This window comes from Gorilla gorilla, chromosome 22 (genome assembly GCF_029281585.2).
Source record: "Gorilla gorilla gorilla isolate KB3781 chromosome 22, NHGRI_mGorGor1-v2.1_pri, whole genome shotgun sequence".
Classification (NCBI taxonomy): Eukaryota; Metazoa; Chordata; class Mammalia; order Primates; family Hominidae; genus Gorilla; species Gorilla gorilla.
Window position 1 is genome coordinate 16129948 of NC_073246.2, and position 23537 is coordinate 16153484.

General features: G+C 35.1%; 1 protein-coding gene across 2 annotated transcripts in view; it reads right to left on the reverse strand.

The window, feature by feature from the left end:
- LIPI (lipase I) overlaps window positions 1-23537 on the reverse strand; it is a 108781-nt gene that overhangs the window by 55110 nt on the left and 30134 nt on the right. For both annotated transcript variants that reach the window (XM_031005260.3, XM_031005265.2), the window contains exons 5-7: window positions 8334-8423; window positions 7184-7351; window positions 5376-5480 (exon numbers count right to left, since the gene is read on the reverse strand). In XM_031005260.3, the coding sequence (XP_030861120.2) occupies window positions 5376-5480; window positions 7184-7351; window positions 8334-8423 (363 nt within the window). The remainder of the gene's footprint in view (window positions 1-5375; window positions 5481-7183; window positions 7352-8333; window positions 8424-23537) is intronic.

Genomic DNA, 23537 nt, shown 5'->3' on the forward strand with positions numbered 1-23537 from the left:
TTCCCAGGCCTTTAAATCAGATGGAGCTTGCCTGGCTGAATTTAAAAATTGCATGGAGTGTTGACTCTATTTTTCTTCTACTTTTCTTCTCTTTGAACAAGAATGCCTATAACTGGTATCGTATCCCTGTCTCATCACTGTATTTGAGAGGGAGGTAATTTGATTCCTGAGATTCACAGGTTCACAGATGAAGAAAAATTATGTCCAAGTACTTATATCCAGAGCTGTAGCCAAATCTGATTTAGATGAATTAGACAACAAGATTTAGAACTTTGTATCTGTTGAGTTTAGAGGAGATTTTTTACTTTAAGTTGATGCTGTAATGACTTGATGATGTCTGAGATCAACCAACAAAATATTACTTTATACCCAAAAAAGCAGAATACACATGTATTGCCAGTACCCACGAAGCATGAGCCTAAAGAGATCAATGCTTGACTACTAAAATACCTCAGGACGTTGTTAAAAACTTTATACAGAGTTTGATTTCTAGCCATAATAAAATTAATCTAAAGGTCAGTAACAGACAACAGGAAAATTTCTAAACTGTGGAAATTAAACAGCATGCTTATAAATAACCCATGGTCAAAGAAGAGTTCTCTAAAAAATACATAGAACATAATAAAAAAGATACAACATATCAAAACACATGAGACACAGCTCAAGCAGTACTGAGAGGAAATTTCACAGACTAAATGATTACATTAGAAATGAAGAAATATCTGAGGCCAATAATTTAAGTTTCTGCCTCAAGAAAATAGAAAAGGAACAAAATAAACCCAAATAGAGTAGAAGAAAAGATGTGTGTGTAGAAATATATATATTAATATATATAATATATATAAAAATATATATATGTGTGTGTAGAAATATATATAGAGAGAGAACAAAGCAGAAATTAATGAAATTTAATAACAGAACATGATAGAAAATTAAACAAAAATCTGATTCCAATAAAATCGATAAACCATTTTGTCTAGCAAGACAGAGAAAATAAAAAGAATCAAGACACAAATCACTGTTAGGAATAAAACAAAAGGCATTACTAAAGATAATGCAATCATTAAAAAGATAAATTTTAAAAACCTACTGTTCATAATTGAACACCTTAAAAAAAAGGACCAATTCCCCAAACACCACAAACTACAAAACCTCAACCAAGCTGAAATAGATAATCCAAATAGTCTTAAAATTATTAAATAAATTAAATTTGTAGTAAAAACTTCCTCCCAAAAAAGTCTCCAGACCCAAATGGTTTCACTGGAAAATTCTGCCAAACATTTAAAGAATTAACACAAATCTTGCATGATCTCTTTCAGAACAGACAATAGAGAAGGGAAAACTTGCCCACTTTTTTTATGACGTTGTATTATTACAACGTCAGTGTATTAGTAGTACAAATACACTATTACTGTTATGCCAAAACCAGACAAAGACAATAAGAAAGGAACACTACTAACAAATACCTCTTATGAACTTAGAAAAATTCTCAACAAAATATTAACAAATGAAATTCAACAATGTATTTAAAAATACGCACTAAGCCCAAGTAGAATTTATTACTGGAATGCAAAGCTTGTTCAACATTCTAGAATCAATTAATGTAGTTCAACATATCAACAAACTAAGGAAAAAAATTATATGATCATATCAATTATGCATGAAATCATATGGCAAAATCCAACACATATTTATGAGGTAAAATTCTTGGCAAGTTAGGAATAGAGGGGAACTAACTCAATTTTATAGTGTATCTACAAAAAAAACTATAAGTCACATCACACTTTAATGGCAAAAGATTGGATTTTTTTTTTCTCTAAGGCAAAGGTATCTGTCCTTACCACTATTCTTCAAAATAGCACTGGAAGTTCTAGCCATGGCAGTAAGTAGATTTAAAAAAATTAAATGCACACAGATTGTAATAGAAGAAATAAAAGCATTCTTATTTGCAGAAAACATAATTGCTTACATAGAAAATTCCAATGAATCTATTGTTTTAACCTAGAAACAATAAATGAATTCAGCAAGTTCCCAGGAAACAAATTCAACACAAAAGATGCGATCTCATTTCTATATACCAACATTGAATGTGGAGATACCAAAATTTAGAAATACATTTTACAATTAATCCCCAAAATGAATATGTGGTATACACACAACAAAAGATGCACAGGATCTGTATGTTGAAAATTGTAAAATGCTGACTGAAGAAATCAAAGAATCAAAGTATGTGGAAATACATATCATATTCATGAATTAGAATATTCAGCATGGTAAAGATATCAGCTCTCCCCAAACTGAAAGCTGTGTTTAATGTAATTTCTGTTGAAACCTCAGACAAATGTTTGCAAATATAGACAACGTTATGCTAAAATTTATATTGAAATGTACATACACTAGAAGATCTAAAATAATCATGACAAAGAAGAATGAAGAGGAAATAATCAGTCTACTTGATATCAATGCTTACTATATAGCTACATTAATTAAATGCTATGTGGTACTAGAAAAAGAAATGAACACATACATAAATGAAAAAATATACATATCAAAATACAGACCCAACACAAATAGGTACAAACATATGTCAATAAACATATCGATATATATTGATATCTATATTATATATCTCTATCTACAGAGATATATTTTAATCAATTGTTGATAAAGATGCAAAAGCACTTAATAAAAGAGAACCTATCAATAAATGATGCTGGAGCTATAAAAAAAATAAATAGAAATGGATTTCAGATGTAAATGTAACACATAGAACTATTATTTTTAGAAAAAATTATAGGAGAAAACCCTCAGGACCTAGGGCTCAACACAGAGTTCTTAGACTTGACACCTAAAGCGTGATACATACCTAAAATAATGACCAATTACTCCTCATCAAAACTAATCACTTTTTCTCTGCCCATGCTTTTGTGAAACAGATAAAAAGACAAGTTACAAACTGTATGAAAATATTTGTAGATCAAATACTGACAAGGACTAGTTTAGAAATTATATAAAGAATTATCAAAAGTCAACAGCTTAAAAAAAAAGCCCAACTGAAAAATGTCCAAAAGACATGAATACACATTTCACCAAAGATGATAAGTAGAAGAAATAGTCAATATAATCATCCATCAGGGCAATGAATACTAAAACCACTGAAGCATCAATGTATGCCTGTCAGAATGCGTAAGAATTTTTAAAATAATGACACCGCCAAATTCTGAAAAAAGTCAGAAAAATTAGATCACTTATATTTTAATTGGGATAATGTAAAGTGGTACAGTCACTACAAAAAAATGTTAAATTTTTTCAAAGCTAAATATGCAATTAGTTTCTCTCCCAGCAATAACACTCCTGGGAATTTATGACAGATAAATGAAGACATATTCACACAAAAACTTATACACTATATTCAAGCAGCTTTATTTGTCATAGCCAAAACCTAAAAACATCCCAGATGCTTTTCAACAGGTGATTGGTTAAACAAATGGTGGTACATCCTGTATCTATGTAAATGTATATGTATATTCCATAAATAGTATCTATATATCCCTATAGATATATATGTAATATATAGTTATATATAATATAAAGTAATATAGGTAATATCTATTATACATGACATATAATATCTATGTTATATATGTATATTATATATACATGAGTATAATATCAATATATATTATATATAGATATTATATAGCTATTATATATAGAAATAGATCTAATATATAGATATCTATAATATAGATCTATATTATATATTAATATAATATATACATTATTATATATAATTACATATAATGTAACATATATTATTTAATATAATATAGATATATAACATATAGATATATGTATTTCTCTATTTATAGATATATTATTTCACTCAGCATAATTCCCTGGAGGTTCATCCCTGTAGCATATACCAATGATTCACTATACTTTCAGTGGCTGAGTAGTATCCCATAGGAACATATCTCTACCCCTATTGATAGATAGATAGATAGATCGATCGATATGTATTGATATATATATCATATCTCTGGATATATTACTATGGAATACTACTCAGCCACTAAAAGTATAGTGAATCACTGATACATGCTACATGGATGAACCTCCAGGGAACTATGTTGAGTGAAAAAATAAGCCAATTAAAAAGGTCACATGCTGGATGATTCTCTTTATATAACAATCTTGAAATAACAAAGTTCTAGAAATGTGTGAATGGATACCAGGGATTGGAAACCAACAGGCGGGGGAATGGGGTACGTAGTTATAAAGGCACAACACAAGGATTCCTTGTGGTGATGAACTGTTCAGCAGCTTCATTGTGGTGGTAGATACAGAGCCCTATAAATATGACTATTTTGTATGGAGCCAAATACACATATAGCCACACACACAGGCAAGTGTATAGGAAAATCTGATTAAGATGGGTGCATTGTATCAATGTCAATATCCTGCTACTACTCTATGGCACTGCAAAATGTTTATCATTTAGGGAAACTAAAGTATATACAGTATCTCTGTGTATTATTTCTTACTTCTACATGTAAATCTAAAATTAACTCAATAAAATTTTTAATTTGAAAAATGGACAGCCCCAATTCTGTTTGACAGGACACATCACTAATGTTTGAAGAATAATATATTGAAGTTGGCAGTGACTGTGACTGGAAGACATTAAAAATGACTGACCTAAAATATTTTATGAGAATCTATTTTGAGTACTTATCTCTCAGTAATCAAAATTAATGACAGTAATTCAAAACTTCCTCCATAAGATTCTTCACATAAAAAGGACTCATTTTATTTACAAACCACTTCCAGTTTTTCATTTCCAAACAGAATAATTTTGCTTTCTTTAATACTTCCTTATAAATCTAATTATTTATTATATTTCTATGAGATTCTCTCTTCTTCTACAAATTTTCTCCTCTTATCTAACTCTAAATGTATTATGAGGATTACTACTTTCTTGTCCTTTTTTATATTTATATATTAATAACCTAGTTTTATTAATAATGGGTGTTCAGACTGTGTGTGTGTATATATATATATATCATAGGCTCCTTAATATGTTACATGCCAAAATAACTCTAGAGGTGAAAAGGGCAATATGCAAATTTAGGATGAAGGAATGCAACCTTGATTGTTTCTTTGGGAAAATATTACCCAAGCGTCTCTCCATTTTATCTAAAAAAAGATCAATTCCTTAGTTGAATTTGTCCCACTGGCTATAGCAAATTTTAAATTTGCCTGAAAGAACATGATGGAATTTGAGTGGGTGCAAAGAACACTTTGAATCAAATGTAGATTAGTGCAAAAAAAACTAAAAATTTGTTTATTTGTTAAAATTGTTAATAACTTACTACAGAATGGATATGTGCCACTTGTATCCAAAAACACAGTGGTCCTAAGAGGTCTTCCTTCCATCCTTTCTTTTAAAACATCTTTAAATAGCTTGGCTTGATAACCTGAGATTTGAAAAATAGAACATTAGAAACTGGATTTCCGTCAAATAACAAAAATGTCAAATCACTAAAGTAACTAAAAGATCAGTGAGTATAATCATCATAATGATCATCATGGATTTTGATAACTTAAAAAGCATTTTTTCAAATAATGTAGCATTCCATTTATTTTAATTACAATAACAACTCTTAAATTCAGGATTCACAAATAAATCTGCTCCCTGAAAATCTTATCAGAGCTTAGCATACTCCATCCGTATGGCTATAGTCCATTTGTAGAAGTTTTACTGATATAAATTCAGGATTTTACCTGTAATTCTTTCTAATAAATTCAGCAGAGTAAATTGACTACATAAAACTTAAACATACAATATAGCTCCATGAGTATAGCTCCCTAATTCTCCAATACGTATAATACATACAGATATGGCATGCATGTGTATACATTATATATATTATATATATGTAGTATAGGTATACTTTACATGTACTGTATGTTGTGCATATAATATACATATTTCAGATACATATGTGTACATATAAAATATTTATTATACATAATATGTTGATATATTGATAAAAATTACTTATAAAATAAACTTTATATTAATATATATTTCATATGCCTCATGTATTTCTTTGTTCCCACATTGCTACCGCCAAATTTGAGATTTGAACATGGTAGAAAGAATAGTAAATTTAGAATTCAGAGGTTTTACTCAAGTTCTAACTTATGCCTTTATGTAATTTATATATTCACTCTGGGTTACAATTTCTCATTACATGGAAGAAGGATGGGGCCAGAAAAGCAATCCACAACAGGAGGTCTGAAGAAAACTAATCCCACATGATGTCTTATAGACAGAAAGGTCTATGAGAAAAATCAAATTGGCAATGCCTGAACAGTGCATACCCCTCCTAGGGTGTTCTCAGTGTGTGCTGATCCTGCTTCAGCATTTGGTTTAATTTAGCTTTTGTAATAACTACCTATTCCTTGAACCCCTTTGGCTTTGGAAACATCTCTGGGGAATTCTGCCATGATACTGACCAGATGTTTACATGCTCATGGCATGCTTGGATCTGGCGCTCTTTTTGAAAAACCCTGAGCAAACAGCCTCTGAAATTCTTTCCAGTTCCAATATTATATTTTTATGTGGATTTTTTTCTCTATAATTTCCTATTGGCAGGTTTTAGTTATCAGAAGTAGCAATACTTAACTGCTCTTAGCAGGTTTATCCATTTAGAAGGTGTGAACCATGTTTCATGTCTACTTGGTGATAGCAAATGAGAAGCTAACCATGGCTCACACCTCTTCACTTGTTCCTAAAACCTCAAAAAAAAAAAAAAAAAAACCTCAGTGTTGCCAAGACTGTGCAAGTTTCTTTCTTTAAGTGAAAATATAGCTGGATGATAGTTAGATATTTTTGCACATCAGGAACAAGGATCATTATAAAGCCATCTAATCTGCCCACTACACTGAACATAAAAAGGCAGTTGATCATGTTCTTCTCTTTAAATATATTAAAAATGTTTAGTAGGGAATGAAATATTTACTCTGTACCACATCTCTACAGATTATTTTTCCATAAAATGGTCATGTATTAACAAGTAAACAGAGTGCACAGTTTAGCTTCCAGCAGAAAATACTAACAATTATGTTATTCATATTAAATAAGAATGATAGTAACTATAATAATCTCTCTTACCCAGCCGAGGACATGATTTTTCCTTAAAACAGTCACAGTCCACACATAAGCTAGTCTTGTAATCTTTGTATGAACGACAAGGAAATGAAATAAAATTGCAGTTTGTTTCTAAAGATGCCATGAACAAGTGAACTGCTCTCTGGTGGTTGCATTTAATGAATTGAATTCCTTAAGGGTTAAAAAAAAAAAAACAAAGAACTGTAGATGTATTAAGCCATGTTCAAGTACATTTAAAAGCAAAGTAAAGATGAAGTTTTGCTAAATACTATATACCTTATGAATATTACTGACTATAATACACAGTTTTATGTCAAACCACTAAACAAATAGTACCAATGAAAACTTAAATTTAGTATGTCTTTTGCATGAGATTTATAATAAATTTTTAAAGTAATAACACAGCAAAAATGTTTCATTTCAGTGTTTCACAAGCTCTACACAGTGCTACTATACTTAATAACTAGTGTACACATCTTTTCCTTCTAATCCTGCACTCCTAACATTTCCACCTAATGACAAAGATGACCATGAAACCAGCTGACATTAAAACTTTATTACCTTCCTTTTCTTTTCCAACCGCTTTTCCAACCTTGCACATCCTCCTCCTTTTCACCAAACTTCTTTAGCTACAGTGGCCTTTGGTCATGTGTTATTTGACCAGTTGCTGTTGTGGACCTAAGAACATTTCTTGCAATGGCTCTGATGTGAGCCAAATTCCACATCTGGGGAAGTTGCTCAGCTATCTTTATGTACAGAACAATCACGTGTCAAGAGTTTTTAAAATTGTCTTTGTATAGCAATATGGTGATGGTTAAGATTAAATCCTGAGATCAAAGTTGTATTATATGATACTTGAGCTACATGTGCTTCCTCAATGACTTATGACTTCTCCTAATATTTAAAATGATGAACTAAAATTATTAAAAATATAATATAAGACGTCTCATCCATGACCTAATGGATGTCTACTGGTAACCTTTATGAACTAAGCATGGTCAAATTAAACCATTGTTAACCAATAACTCTCCTGAGTCATGGGCAATGATGATGAAATCAAAACACTGCCTACAGATTAAGAGGGGAAAAGTAAGTTATTTTCTTTCATCATTTCAAATATTATGTAATTCATTCAAAAATACTGTCAGTATACCTGAGAAAATTGATTTAGGACAGCCAGGTTGTTTATTTCCTCCATTTGGATAAAAATCTATATGTCCCAAGGGCTCTTGAATGCCTAAACCTGGGAAGAAAGGCACCCAAGAATCACAACGTGTATATAATCAGGTGAGTATCTTGCATAAAACAAAATAGCCTATAAAATCCATTGAAAGTTACTCTTTAAATATTAGAATTGGAAATAAGTGCTGTTTTTATAAAGATAAGTTTTTCTTCTATAAATCCTTCATGAAAAGTATATTTCATTAATTTAATATATTTGCCAGTCAGCAGTTTACTATCGGTCAGTCACAGTTTTTTGTGGTATGACCACAGAAGGGAAAAAAGAAATAGAGAGAGCAGCCAAGATGGCCGAATAGGAAGAGCTCCGGTCTTCAGCTCCCAGTGTGAGTGATGCAGAAGGCAGGTGATTTCAGCATTTCCATCTGAGGTACCAGGTTCATCTCACTAGGGAGTGCCAGACAGTGGGCACAGGAAAGTGGGTGCAGCGTAGCGTGTGCAAGCCGAAGCAGGGCGAGGCATTGCCTCACTCGGGAAGCACAAGGGATCAGGGAGTTCCCTTTCCTAGTCAAAGAAAGGGTGACAGATGGCACCTGGAAAATCAGGTCACTCCCACCCTAATACTGCGCTTCTCCGATGGGCTTAAAAAACGGCCCACCAGGAGATTATATCCCGCACATGGCTCAGAGGGTCCTACGCCCACGGAGTCTCACTGATTGCTAGCATGGCAGTCTGAGATCAAACTGCAAGGCGGCAGCAAGGCTGGGGGAGGGGTGCCTGCCATTGCCCAGGCTTGCTTAGGTAAACAAAGCAGCTGGGAAGATTGAACTGGCTGGAGCCCACCAAAGCTCAAGGAGGCCTGCCTGCCTCTGTAGGCTCCACCTCTGGGCGCAGGGCACAGACAAACAAAAAGACAGCAGCAACCTCTGCAGACTTAAATGTCCCTGTCTGACAGCTTTGAAGAGAGCAGTGGTTCTCGCAGCATGCAGCTGGAGATCTGAGAACGGGCAGACTGCCTCCTCAAGTGGGTCCCTGACCCCTGACCTCCAAGCAGCCTAACTGGGAGGCACCCCTCAGTAGGGGCAGACTGACACCTCACACAGCTGGGTACTCCTCTGAGACAAAACTTCCAGAGGAACGATCAGACAGCAGCATTCGCGGTTCACGAAAATCCACTGTTCTGCAGCCACCGCTGCTGATACCCAGGCAAACAGAGTCTGGAGTGGACCTTTAGCAAACTCCAACAGACCTGCAGCTGAGGGTCCTGTCTGTTAGAAGGAAAACTAACAAACAAAAAGGACATCCACACCAAAAACCCATCTGTACATCACCATCATCAAAGACCAAAAGTAGATGAAACCACAAAAATGGAGAAAAAACAGAGCAGAAAAACTGGAAACTCTAAAAAGCAGAGCACCTCTCCTCCTCCAAAGGAACGCAGTTCCTCACCAACAATGGAACAAAGCTGGACGGAGAATGACTTTGACGAGCTGAGAGAAGAAGGCTTCAGACGATCAAATTACTCCGAGCTACGGGAGGACATTCAAACCAAAGGTAAAGAAGTTGAAAACTTTGAAAAAAATTTAGACGAATGTATAACTAGAATAACCAATACAGGGAAGTGCTTACAGGAGCTAATGGAGCTGAAAGCCAAGGCTAGAGAACTACGTGAAGAATGCAGAAGCCTCAGGAGCCGATGCGATCAACTGGAAGAAAGGGTATCAGTGATGGAAGATGAAATGAATGAAATGAAGCAAGAAGGGAAGTTTAGAGAAAAAAAGAATAAAAAGAAATGAACAAAGCCTCCAAGAAATATGGGACTATGTGAAAAGACCAAATCTACATCTGATTGGTGTACCTGAAAGTGACAGGGAGAATAGAACCAAGTTGGAAAACACTCTGCAAGATATTATCCAGGAGAACTTCCCCAATCTAGCAAGGCAGGCCAACATTCAGATTCAGGAAATACAGAGAACGCCACAAAGACACTCCTCGAGAAGAGCAACTCCAAGATACACAATTGTCAGATTCACCACAGTTGAAATGAAGGAAAAAATGTTAAGGGCAGCCAGAGAGAAAGGTCGGGTTACCCACAAAGGGAAGCCCATCAGACTAACAGCGGATCTCTCGGCAGAAACTCTACAAGCCAGGAGAGAGTGGGGGCCGATATTCAACATTTTGAAAGAAAAGAATTTTCAACCCAGAATTTCATATCCAGCCAAACTAAGCTTCATAACTGAAGGAGAAAGAAAATACTTTACAGACAAGCAAATGCTGAGAGATTTTGTCACCACCAGGCCTGCCCTAAAAGAGCTCCTGAAGGAAGCACTAAACATGGAAAGGAACAACCGGTACCAGCCACTGCAAAATCATGCCAAATTGTAAAGACCATCGAGGCTAGGAAGAAACTGCATCAACTAACAAGCAAAATAACCAGCTAACATAATGACAGGATCAAATTCACACATAACAATATTAACTTTAAGTGTAAATGGACTAAATGCTCCAATTAAAAGACACAGACTGGCAAATTGGATAAAGAGTCAAGACCCATCAGTGTGCTGTATTCAGGAAACCCATCTCAAGTGCAGAGACACACATAGGCTCAAAATAAAAGGATGGAAGAAGATCTACCAAGCAAATCGAAAACAAAAAAAGGCAGGGGTTGCAATCCTAGTCTGTGATGAAACAGACTTTAAACCAACAAAGATCAAAAGAGACAAAGAAGGCCATTACATAATGGTAAAGGGATCAATTCAACAAGAAGAGCTAACTATCCTAAATGTATATGCACCCAATACAGGAGCATCCAGATTCATAAAGCAAGTCCTGAGTGACCTACAAAGAGACTTAGACTCCCACACAATAATAAAGGGAGACTTTAACACCCCACTGTCAGCATTAGACAGATCAACGAGACAGAAAGTTAACAAGGATACCCAGGAATTGAACTCAGCTCTGCACCAAGTGGACCTAATAGACATCTACAGAACTCTCCACCCCAAATCAACAGAATATACATTTTTTTCAGCACCACACCACACCTATTCCAAAATTGACCACATAGTTGGAAGTAAAGCTCTCCTCAGCAAATGTAAAAGAACAGAAATTATAACAAACTGTCTCTCAGACCACAGTGCAATCAAACTAGAACTCAGGATTAAGAAACTCACTCAAAACCGCTCAACTACATGGAAACTGAACAATCTGCTCCTGAATGACTACTGGGTACATAAAGAAATGAAGGCAGAAATAAAGATGTTCTTTGAAACCAATGAGAACAAAGACACAACATACCAGAATCTCTGGGACACATTCAAAGCAGTGTGTAGAGGGAAATTTATAGCATTAAATGCCCACAAGAGAAAGCAGGAAAGATCCAAAATTGACACCCTAACATCACAATTAAAAGAACTAGAAAAGCAAGAGCAAACACATTCAAAAGCTAGCAGAAGGCAAGAAATAACTAAAATCAAAGCAGAACTGAAGGAAATAGAGACACAAAAAACCCTTCAAAAAATTAATGAATCCAGGAGCTGGTTTTTTGAAAGGATCAACAAAATTGATAAACCGCTAGCAAGACTAATAAAGAGGAAAAGAGAGAAGAATCAAATAGACGCAATAAAAAAATGAAAAAGGGGATATCACCACCCATCCCACAGAAACACAAACTACCATCAGAGAATACTACAAACACCTCTACACAAATAAACTAGAAAATCTAGAAGAAATGGATAAATTCCTCGACACATACACTCTCCCAAGACTAAACCAGGAAGAAGTTGAATCTCTGAATAAACCAATAATAGGCTCTGAAGTTGTGGCAATAATCAATAGCTTACCAACCAAAAAGAGTCCAGGACCAGATGGATTCACAGCCGAATTCTACCAGAGGTACAAGGAGGAACTGGTACCATTCCTTCTGAAACTATTCCAATCAATAGAAAAAGAGGGAATCCTCCCTAACTCATTTTATGAGGCCAGCATCATCCTGATACCAAAGCCGGGCAGAGACACAACAAAAAAAGAGAATTTTAGAACAACATCCCTGATGAACATTGATGCAAAAATCCTCAATATAATACTGGCAAACCGAATCCAGCAGCACATCATGAAGCTTATCCACCATGATCAAGTGGGCTTCATCCCTGGCATGCAAGGCTGGTTCAATATATGCAAATCAATAAATGTAATCCAGCATATAAACAGAACCAAAGACAAAAACCACATGATTATCTCAATAGATGCAGAAAAGATCTTTGACAAAATTCAACAACACTTCATGCTAAAAACTCTCAATAAATTAGGTATTGATGGGATGTATCTCAAAATAATAAGAGCTATCTATGACAAACCCACAGCCAATATCATACTGAATGGGCAAAAACTGGAAGCATTCCCTTTGAAAACTGGCACAAGACAGGGATGCCCTCTCTCACCACTCCTACTCAACATAGTGTTGGAAGTTCTGGCCAGGGCAATTAGGCAGGAGAAGGAAATAAAGGGTATTCAATTAGGAAAAGAGGAAGTCAAATTGTGCCTGTTTGCAGATGACATGATTGTATATCTAGAAAACCCCATTGTCTCAGCCCAAAATCTCCTTAAGCTGATAAGCAACTTCAGCAAAGTCTCAGGATACAAAATCAATGTACAAAAATCACAAGCATTCTTATACACCAATAACAGACAAACAGAGAGCCAAATCATGAGTGAACTCCCATTCACAATTGCTTCAAAGAGAATAAAATACCTAGGAATCCAACTTACAAGGGACATGAAGGACCTCTTCAAGAAGAACTACTAACCACTGCTCAATGAAATAAAAGAGGATACAAAGAAATGGAAGAACATTCCATGCTCATGGGTAGGAAGAATCAATATCGTGAAAATGGCCATACTGCCCAAGGTGATTTATAGATTCAGTGCCATCCCCATCAAGCTACCAATGACTTTCTTCACAGAATTGGAAAAAACTACTTTAAAGTTCATATGGAACCAAAAAAGAGCCTGCATCGCCAAGTCAATCCTAAGCCAAAAGAACAAAGTTGGAGGCATCACGCTATTTGACTTCAAACTATACTACAAGGCTACAATAACCAAAACAGCATGGTACTGGTACCAAAACAGAGATATAGATCAATGGAACAGAACAGAGCCCTCAGAAATAACGTCGCATATCTACAACTATCTGATCTTTGACAAACCTGAGAAAAACAAGCAATGGGGAAAGGATTCCCTATTTAATAAATGGTGCTGGGAAAACTGGCTAGCCATATGTAGAAAGCTGAAACTGGATCCCTTCCTTACACCTTATACAAAAATTAATTCAAGATGGATTAAAGACTTAAACATTAGACCTAAAACCATAAAAACCCTAGAAGAAAACCTAGGCCATACCATTCAGGACATAGGCATGGGCAAGGACTTCATGTCTAAAACACCAAAAGCAATGGCAACAAAAGCCAAAATTGACAAATGGGATCTAATTAAACTAAAGAGCTTCTGCACAGCAAAAGAAACTACCATCAGAGTGAATAGGCAACCTACAAAATGGGAGAAAATTTTCACAACCTACTCATCTGACAAAGGGCTAATATCCAGAATCTACAATGAACTCAAACAAATTTACAAGAAAAAAACAAACAACCCCATCAAAAAATGGGGGAAGGACATGAACAGACACTTGTCAAAAGAAGATATTTATGCAGCCAAAAAACACATGAAAAAATGCTCACCATCACTGGCCATCAGAGAAATGCAAATCAAAACCACAATGAGATACCATCTCACACCAGTTAGAATGGCAATCATTCAAAAGTCAGGAAACAACAGGTGCTGGAGAGGATGTGGAGAAATAGGAACACTTTTACACTGTTGGTGGGACTGTAAACTAGTTCAACCATTGTGGAAGTCAGTGTGGCGATTCCTCAGGGATCTAGAACTAGAAATACCATTTGACCCAGCAATCCCATTACTGGGTATATACCCAAAGGACTATAAATCATGCTGCTTAAAGACACATGCACACATATGTTTATTGCGGCTCTATTCACAATAGCAAAGACTTGGAACCAACCCAAATGTCCAACAATGATAGACTGGATTAAGAAAATGTGGCACATATACACCATGGAATACTATGCAGCCATAAAAAGTGATGAGTTCATGTCCTTTGTAGGGACATGGATGAAATTGGAAATCATCATTCTCGGTAAACTATCGCAAGAACAAAAAACCAAACACTGCATATTCTCACTCATAGGTGGGAATTGAACAATGAGAACACATGGACACAAGAAGGGGAACATCACACTCTGGGGACTGTTGTGGGGTGGGGGGAGTGGGGAGGGATAGCATTAGGAGATATACCTAATGCTAAATGATGAGTTAATGGGTGCAGCACACCAGCATGGCACATGTATACATATGTAACTAACCTGCACATTGTGCACATGTACCCTAAAACTTAAAGTATAATAATAATAAAATTAAAAAAAAGAAAAAAGAAATAGAGCAAAATTCCTTGCAGTCGAAAATACTTTATAGTGGAAGGAAACCATAATAAACAAGTAAATACAGAGTAAGTGAAATAATAATAAGTGCTATGGAGAACAGTTAAGTAGAACAAGAGGACAGGAAGGGTCTAGTGAGGGTGGCAGTTGCATGTTTAAGTTATTTGGTTTAGGAATTTGCCACTTGAAGAAGTTGGAGTGGAGCAAAAATGTGAAGGATGTGAGGCAGTAGGCCCAGTGGATATTTGTGTGAATACGCTCGGCAAAGAAGCCAGCGTGGCTGAAGTCTAATGTGTAAGAGGGAGCTTCAGAGCAAAGGAAGCCAAGTCCTACAGATCCTTTTTGATCAGTGTGATGATTTGCTTTCACTTTTGGTCATAATTTCTAAGACCTGCTGGTGCTGGATTCACTAACTGGAAAAAATCTAACAACTAAGCTGCCTTGGCTGGAGCAGTTTGAGTCAGAGTGACATAAAACACATAGCTTTGATTCAAGGGTTTATGTAGCCCTGTAGATCACTGGACCACTGGTGAATGTACAGATTCTGAGCCCATTACCAGCATATAACTCAGAGAAGCCTTAACAGTGAAAAGGGCTAGCAAGCTCAGAATACTCAGGACTGTGATTTGATACAAAATTGTGTTGCTAAATAAGATAACAATGCTTTAATCTGGGGCACAAAAGATTTCCTACAACACAGTGAACTCATGAAAGACATCAGTAATAGATTTAGCCTAAAACAAAGATAAATAGATGGTTCTGACAGTAAGGGTTTAGATGCTGCAACTTGACTTAGTTCTAGGATGTAACAGAACCTCTAATGAGTTGTTAGTAGCACATGAGAACACTGGGCATGTACACTGAGGCTGGAGAGAGGGGAGAAGAGCACTATTTAATGGGTAAGGAAAGACAAAGGACAATGTAGATGACTTCATGACAGGCCCCTAGAATTCAGGAAAGCATATATATGACTTGATTGGGACAATGGTGAGGGTATGCTAGCCAGTCTGTCTTAAAATCCCATCATCTTCTTAGCCTGTGAAATTTACGCAAGGAAGGGCATGCTTCCTAAATAAGACCAAAAAGTTTTTAAAACAAGAAAAAAATTTAACAGTGTCAGAGATTTGTGAAATTTCCTCATATATGAACTCGACATGGAGTTCCAAGACTAGGGGTTTGCAGTTTGGAACTGTCATTTTCTCCAACCTGCCACTGAAGGAGACTCAAACCAACAGGACTGCTTAGGAATCAGGGGGGATAAAAGAAATTTGTCATTAACTTAGAAGCAGCCCTTGATTCAGGCATGTCATTTCCCTTTTATCAGATGGGGTAGGGGGCAGCTTGGTCTGCTTAGATCATTCATTCTCTTGGTTTCAAGAAGGGTGGGGAGAGCAGCTATGACTTTTTAATTTTCCTTTTATTGTAAAATATAAGACACATGCAGAAAAAGAACATTAAACATAAATCTATAGGCTAATTAATTATTATAAAGCAAACAGCCATGGGGCTACCACACTAATGTAAAGAAATAGCACCTAGGAGCTCCCAGTGTGCCCTTACCCAGCCACAAGTGTCTCTCTGTCCCCTAATCGCTAACCCATCATCTTTTTTTAAAATAAAATCATCTGTTGTTATTATTTTATTTTATTTTATTTTATTTTATTTTATTTTTTCGAAATGGAGTCTGGCTCTGTCGCCCAGGCTGGAGTGCAATAGCATGATCTCCATTCACTGTGATCTCTGCCTACCGGGTTTAAGCAATTCTCCTGCCTCAGCCTCCCAAGTATCTGGGACTAAAGGTGCATGCCACCATGCCCAGCTAATTTTTGGTATTTTTAGCAGAGATGGGCTTTCACCATGCCAGCCAGGCTGGTCTCGAACTCCTGACCTCGTGATCCCCCGCCTCGGCCTCCCAAAGTGTTTGGATTACAGGCGTGAGCCACCTCACCTGGCCTGTTTTTATTCTTTATCTTCTAAGGATGACTCCCAAAACCCTACAGTTTAGATTTCCCCTTTGTGAAAAAATATATGAACTTACTCATATTTTATGTAGGCTTTTGTTTCTGGCTTTTTAGATTATTAGTATGTTTGTGCTATTAATCCACATTGTCAGGTGTAAAAACAGTCATTTATTGTCATATAGTATTTCATTGTATGAACATATCACAACTTATTTTTCCATTCTCCTATTGTGGTACATTTGTATTGTTTCCTATTTGAGGCTAATGTGTTCAAACTATGAACATTTTGAACAAATATATTAATGCATATGTGAAGGTACATCTGTTGGTTATATACCTAGGAGTGGAATTGTTATAGATTATGAGTATCTTTGATTTTAATAAATAATGCTGAATAGTTGTAGCATATCTTTGCCAATAAATGGTCTTGTCAAGCTTTTGAATTTTAAGCGTGTGGCTTCTTATTTGGGTTTTAATTTATATTTTTTTCTTACTAACTTTAAGAACTTTTTATATGTTTATTGCCTATTTAGAATGTATCCTTCATAATGTCCTGACTTTTTCTTAACTAGGTTATCTTTGTCTTTATTACTGACTGATAGTAGGTCTTTATCTCTTTTACTGCTTTTTTTTATGGCTTGCTGTTCACATTCTTAAAGTATTTATAGCATTCTCAATTTTTATATAATCTGACATTTTAATCTTTTCATTTGGGTTAGAAATTTTTGTGTACTTTGGGAAAATATTATTCATTATCCCAGTGTTATGAAGGCTTTAAAAATAATAGCTCATAAACCATTTATTTTCCTTTCACATTTATGCATACCACAAGGAAATAATTTTTGTGTTTTACATGAGTTCAAGGTTTTTTTCATCTTCAGAATCCAGTTGACTGAAACAGAACCAGGTAATTACTGATACTAACTGTGTCTTCTCTTTTTGTTCTTTTTTTTCTCTCCAAGAATTTATTTTTAGAAGAGATGTATGAAGTTCAAGCATTCTATGTTCCTTTCATAGTATGGAAAGAAGGCAAAAGTGGGCCGGGCGCGGTGGCTCAAGTCTGTAATCCCAGCACTTTGGGAGGCCGAGGCGGGCAGATCACAAGGTCAGGAGATCGAGACCATCCTGGCTAACACGGTGAAACCCCGTCTCTACTAAAAATACAAAAAATTAGCCAGGCGCGGTGGCGGGCGCCTGTAGTCCCGGCTACTCGGGAGGCTGAGGCAGGAGAATGGCGTGAACCCGGGAGGCGGAGCTTGCAGTGAGCTGAGATCGCGCCACTGCACTCCAGCCTGGGCGACAGCGAGACTCCATCTCAAAAAAAAAAAAAGAAGGCAAAAGTGATATAAATAAATTTTAAAATAATAATTAATTTTTATCTTTTCTAAAGTGCAAATGTTGGCTTTTTAAATCATCTGCAATTCATAATTTTTATTCCATTAATTTCTCTGGTATGTTTAATATTTGCTTCTTTCTCCATTTCTGTGTGTTTCTAACGTTTAATTCTTAATTTTTCAAACTAGATGCTTAGATTATTGATTTTCAGCCTTTTAAAATAGCTGTACTCAAAACTATACATTAACTTCTAGCCATGGCCTTTGCTGAATCCAAAAAGTTTTAATATGCAATAATGTGAATATTCAATTCAAAATGTTTGATTATAGTATTATTTATTATTGTATTCATTAGTTATTTTTAAATGTGATTTTTCACTTTCAAAAATGTATGGATTTTAGTTATATTTTTGTTATTTATTTGAATTAAGTGCATTAAAGATAGAAAAGATTATGATTTCTACACTTTGAAATGTTTGAGAATATTGTTTTTTTTTCAGATCCAAACATTTTTATTTGCTTTCAATTCTTTTTTTTGTTGTTACATTTCGCTAATAATGCCCTCATAGCTTTGATTATATTTATTTATTTATTCTTTTTTTATTATTATTATACTTTAAGTTCTATGGTACACGTGCACTACGTGCAGGTTTGTTACATATGTATACATGTGCCATGTTAGTGTGCTGCACCCGTTAACGCCTCATTTACATTAGGTATATCGAAATGTTTGAGAATATTTTTAAGGCTCAGTATATGCTTAACTTAGGTAAAATATCCATTTGTGTTTCAGAAGACTGTAAATTCTGCAGTTCTCAGGTGTAATGTTCTATAAATGTCCATTAGATCAATTGTGTTAATTAAAATTATTCACTATGATTGTGTAGTTGCCTTTTTTTGCAATGTGTTATTGTTAATATTGCATTATGTATTTGAAGCTGTGTTATTAGGTACATACAAACTAGAATTGTAATATCTTCTTTGTGAGTTCAAAGTTTTATTATTTTAAAGTCTGTCCATATTTTTATTAGTTTATATAAAATCAATTTTGTCTAATATAGATTTACCACCATTTGGAGGATAATATTTGCATATTTTTTATCACCCTTCTACTTTCAAATATTTTGCTTCCTTGCTTTTATATATGTCTTTAATAAATAAGAGTTGGGTTTTTCTTTTTAATCAAGTTTGACAGCCACAATATTTTAATTAGAGCATAAGTCCATTTGTCTTAATTGTATAGTTGTGTTTGATTTTACTATCTTATTATCTACCTTCTATTTGCTTTAGCTGTTGTATGCATTCTTTCTCTCTTTTCTTGCCTTCTTTTAGACTTCATAAAAAGTATATTCAATTTTTGTCCTTCATTTTCTTGCTAGATACCCTAAAGATTCAACATGAATACTATACTTATGAATATCAATTACTGAAGGTCATTTTCACCTTCTTTCTATACAATGAAAGGAACACAGAAAGCTTGAAATTCATTTATCACCCAAAATCATATGCTATTTTTAGCTTATTTTAATTCTTTCTATATTTCAAATCCATAAAACATTATTAACAGTATTTTATGCCATCAACATATGCTTAGATTTAACTAGTTCATTGTTCTTCCTTCCAAAATAGCCACAATCTAAGAATAATTTTCCTTCTGCCTGAAGAATACATTTCTGCTCATGAATGTCTGAAGGGTAACCTTTCTGCTCATGACAGTTTCTCTCCAGTTTAAATTTGTCTGAAACAAAATACATTTATTCTTGAAACAGATTGGGATACTATCTTAGCAGTTTTTTCCTTTCACCATGTGGAAGCAATCATTCTGTTGTTTCCTATAGTCCATTGTTTCTATGGAGAACTCAATTGTAATTCTGGTCAATTTTATTCAACTTATTTAAATAAACTTGTATGGTTTGATGATGGCCTTTTCTGCAATTCACTATCATACATCTCAATGGAGATTAATCTTTATTATTTTTCTTATTGAATGGAATTAATTGGGCATTTTGAACTTGTAGACTGATTATATTACTCAGTTTGGGAAAATTATGAGATAATATCTCTTTAAATATAGTCTTTGTTCCATTTTTCTGCCTTTTTATTCCAGAATTCTAACACAATGTAATTTGCCATGTCATTGCCTATCCTATGCATCTCTTAACTGTTGGTCTATATTGTCTATTCTTTGGTACCCATTTGCTTCAGTCTAGAAATTTACTTTTCACCTACTTTTTAGTTCACTCGCTCACTCTCTCTTTACCTATTTCTAATTTTCTGTTATACCCATTCAATGGATGTCAATTATTTTACTTTTCAGGGTAAGAACTTTCATTATTTTTGTCAAATATAATTGATAAATTTACACTTACTAATTTTTTGTTAAATTTTTCAGTCTTCTACCTTTTTGAAAATATTAATAGCAAAAACCACAATTACTTTTGCACCAACTTAATAATAAGCACATTTTTTATAGCCAGTGTATAATAATTCCAGTATCTGGAGGCCTATGGGTGTTGTCTATTGACTGTTGTTTCTGCTGTTTCTCATTCACGCTGTCTTGCTCCAAGTGTGCCTGGCTATCTTGGATGCTAAACATTTATTTTAATATGTTTTTGTAAAAATAATTTGAGATTGAATTATGTGAATTTCCTACAAAGAAGGCTATTGTTTGCTTCTGTCAGATAACTAGGAGTTCTAACAATTCAGAATCTACTTAAACAAAAAACTCAGTAAACGTGATTTTGGCAGAGGCAACTCAGATAACGAGAAACTTTCTGCAGACCATAAGAAGGCTGATTTGTTCAGCTTTACCCATGCTTCTATAATGTCCTTTGGAGTTCCACAGATGAGATGATTTGCAAACCCAATATGAGGGTTTCAAAAGCATCTATCTTTTGGATATTGGACTGATAATTTTCCCCAATATCTCAGCAAAAATGTATGCCCTAATTATCTAATCCACAAATTTGAAAGGCCACATGGCTTTCTGAACACTCACAACTGAATAAAAATGAGGATTACTGGCAAGTAGAAGATGTGCTCATTGTCTAGTATTCAAGGAAAAGGCAGTTCACCAGGTATGTGCTGAGTCCACGCATATCATTCAGAAATTTCTCGGACAGGTACATATGCAGCATCAAAAATCTGTGTTTCTTATTTGTGATAGTCATGAAAAGATCAATCCAATGTTCCAACTATGTGGCCTCTAGTGGCAGATTAGATCTGATAGGTTGCATCATCGAAAGATGTTGCGAATATAAGACAATCCAAGACAGTTCATTAGGATAAGTCAAAAATGCAAACAAAAATAATAAAAAGTATGAAGAGCTAAGTCAAAAGGCCATAGGCAGAATTGAAGTTAGTGTTGCAGGAAGTCAGGGACCCCGAATAGAGGGACTGGCTGGAGCCGCAGCAGAGGAACATAAATTGTGAAGATTTCCTGGACATTTATCAGTTCCCAAATAATACTTTTATAACTTCTTATGCCTGTCTTTACTTTAATCCCTTAATCAGGTTATCTTCTTAAGCTGAGGATATACGTCACCTCAGGACCACTGTGATAATTGTGTTAACCGTACACATTGATTGTAAAACATATGCATTTGAACAATATGAAATCAGTGCACCTTGAAAAAGAACAGAATAACAGCGACTTTTAGGGAACAAGGGAAGACAACCATAAGGTCTGACTGCCTGTGGGGTCGGGCAAAAAGAGCCATATTTTTATTCTTGCGGAGAGCATATAAATGGACGTGCAAGCAGGAAAGATATCGCCAAATTTTTTTCCTAGCAAGGAATATTAATATTAATACCCTGGGAAAGGAATGCATTCCTGGGAGGAGATCTATAAACGGCCGCTCTGGGAATGTCTGTCTTATGTGGTTGAGATAAAGACTGAGATATGCCCTGGTCTCCTGCAGTACCCTCAGGCTTACTAGGGTGGGGAAAAGCTCCGCCCTGGTAACTTGTGGTTGGACCGGTTCTCTGCTCTTGAACCCTGTTTTTTGTTGTTTAAGATGTTTATCAAGACAATACATGCACTGCTGAACATAGAACCTTATCAGTATTTCTGCTTTTTGCCCTTTGAAGCATGTGATCTTTGTACCTACTCCCTGTTCTTACACCCCCTTCCCTTTTTAAAACCCTTAATAGAAACTTGCTGGTCTGAGACTCAAGCGGGCATTGTGGTCCTACCGATATGTGATGTCACCCCTGGTGGACCAGCTGTAAAATTCCTCTCTTTATACTGTCTCTCTTTATTTCTCAGCTGGCCGACACTTATGGAAAATAGAAACAACCTACATTGAAATATTGGGGGTGGGTTCCCCCAATAAGTTAGAGTTTCAGAAAAAATTCAGACAAGGGACTACACATTAATTGGCCAATAGATGTGTTTTATGTGGATGGGCCAAGCTGATATAAAGAGTTAGAGATAATAAGACATGAGAGGTTTGGATAACACTAAACTATGACTTCTTTGGTTTTGACTGCTTATAGAAGTAGGTGAACCTAGATTTCAAATAAGGAGCAGAATTGTTACCACTGGAGTCTCAATCTATTGACATGTAGTCACGGGGGTTGAAAAATTGCATCTATGGCATTTACGTATCTCACACACAGACACATAAACCCAAGTATGGTAGTATAGATCACCACAAGATAAATTCAGAGGAGCAATCTTAGTGTCACTGCCCTTGTCTCTATCTTAGCACCATACCCTCTCCTGATTCGGTTTATAAGAATAATATACTGGTTAAGTGCATCATCTGGAATCAAAACATATGATTTCAAATTCTGACTCTGCCATTTACTGACCTTACAACCTTTATTCTAGTTTCCTCAACTGTAAAGGGAATGATAGTTGTTATCTATCTAATGGAAATTTAGTAGAATTCACTAATCATACAAGCACTCAAAACACTGCCTAATGTATAGGAAGTGCTCAGTAAATATTAGTATCAACAAATTCAAATCAGGAAAGGCACGAGGACAGTCTGTTTCTTAAAAGTGTCTGTTCAATTGTACTCTGGCCAAAAATCCAATACCCTGTTAGGGATTTTCAGCTAAGATAATTAAAAACAATAGAAAAATTATTTCCTTACATTTAAGGAAGACTATTCTTTATTTGTGGCTGAAATGCTGTGTTCAGTTCTAGTTGATATATATCATAGCAAGAAAATAAGCGGGGAGAATGGTAACCTAAATACATCAGGAACACTAAACATGGGGGAAAATGTGATCAAATCAATAAAATTGTCAACAGCATGAACAGAATGAACTCTTAGTTATCTATTTCAGTGTTTTAGGATGACATGACACATCTTGAAACCCGAAGGAGGCAAACTGAAGTCAAAGAGTGCCATTTGACAAT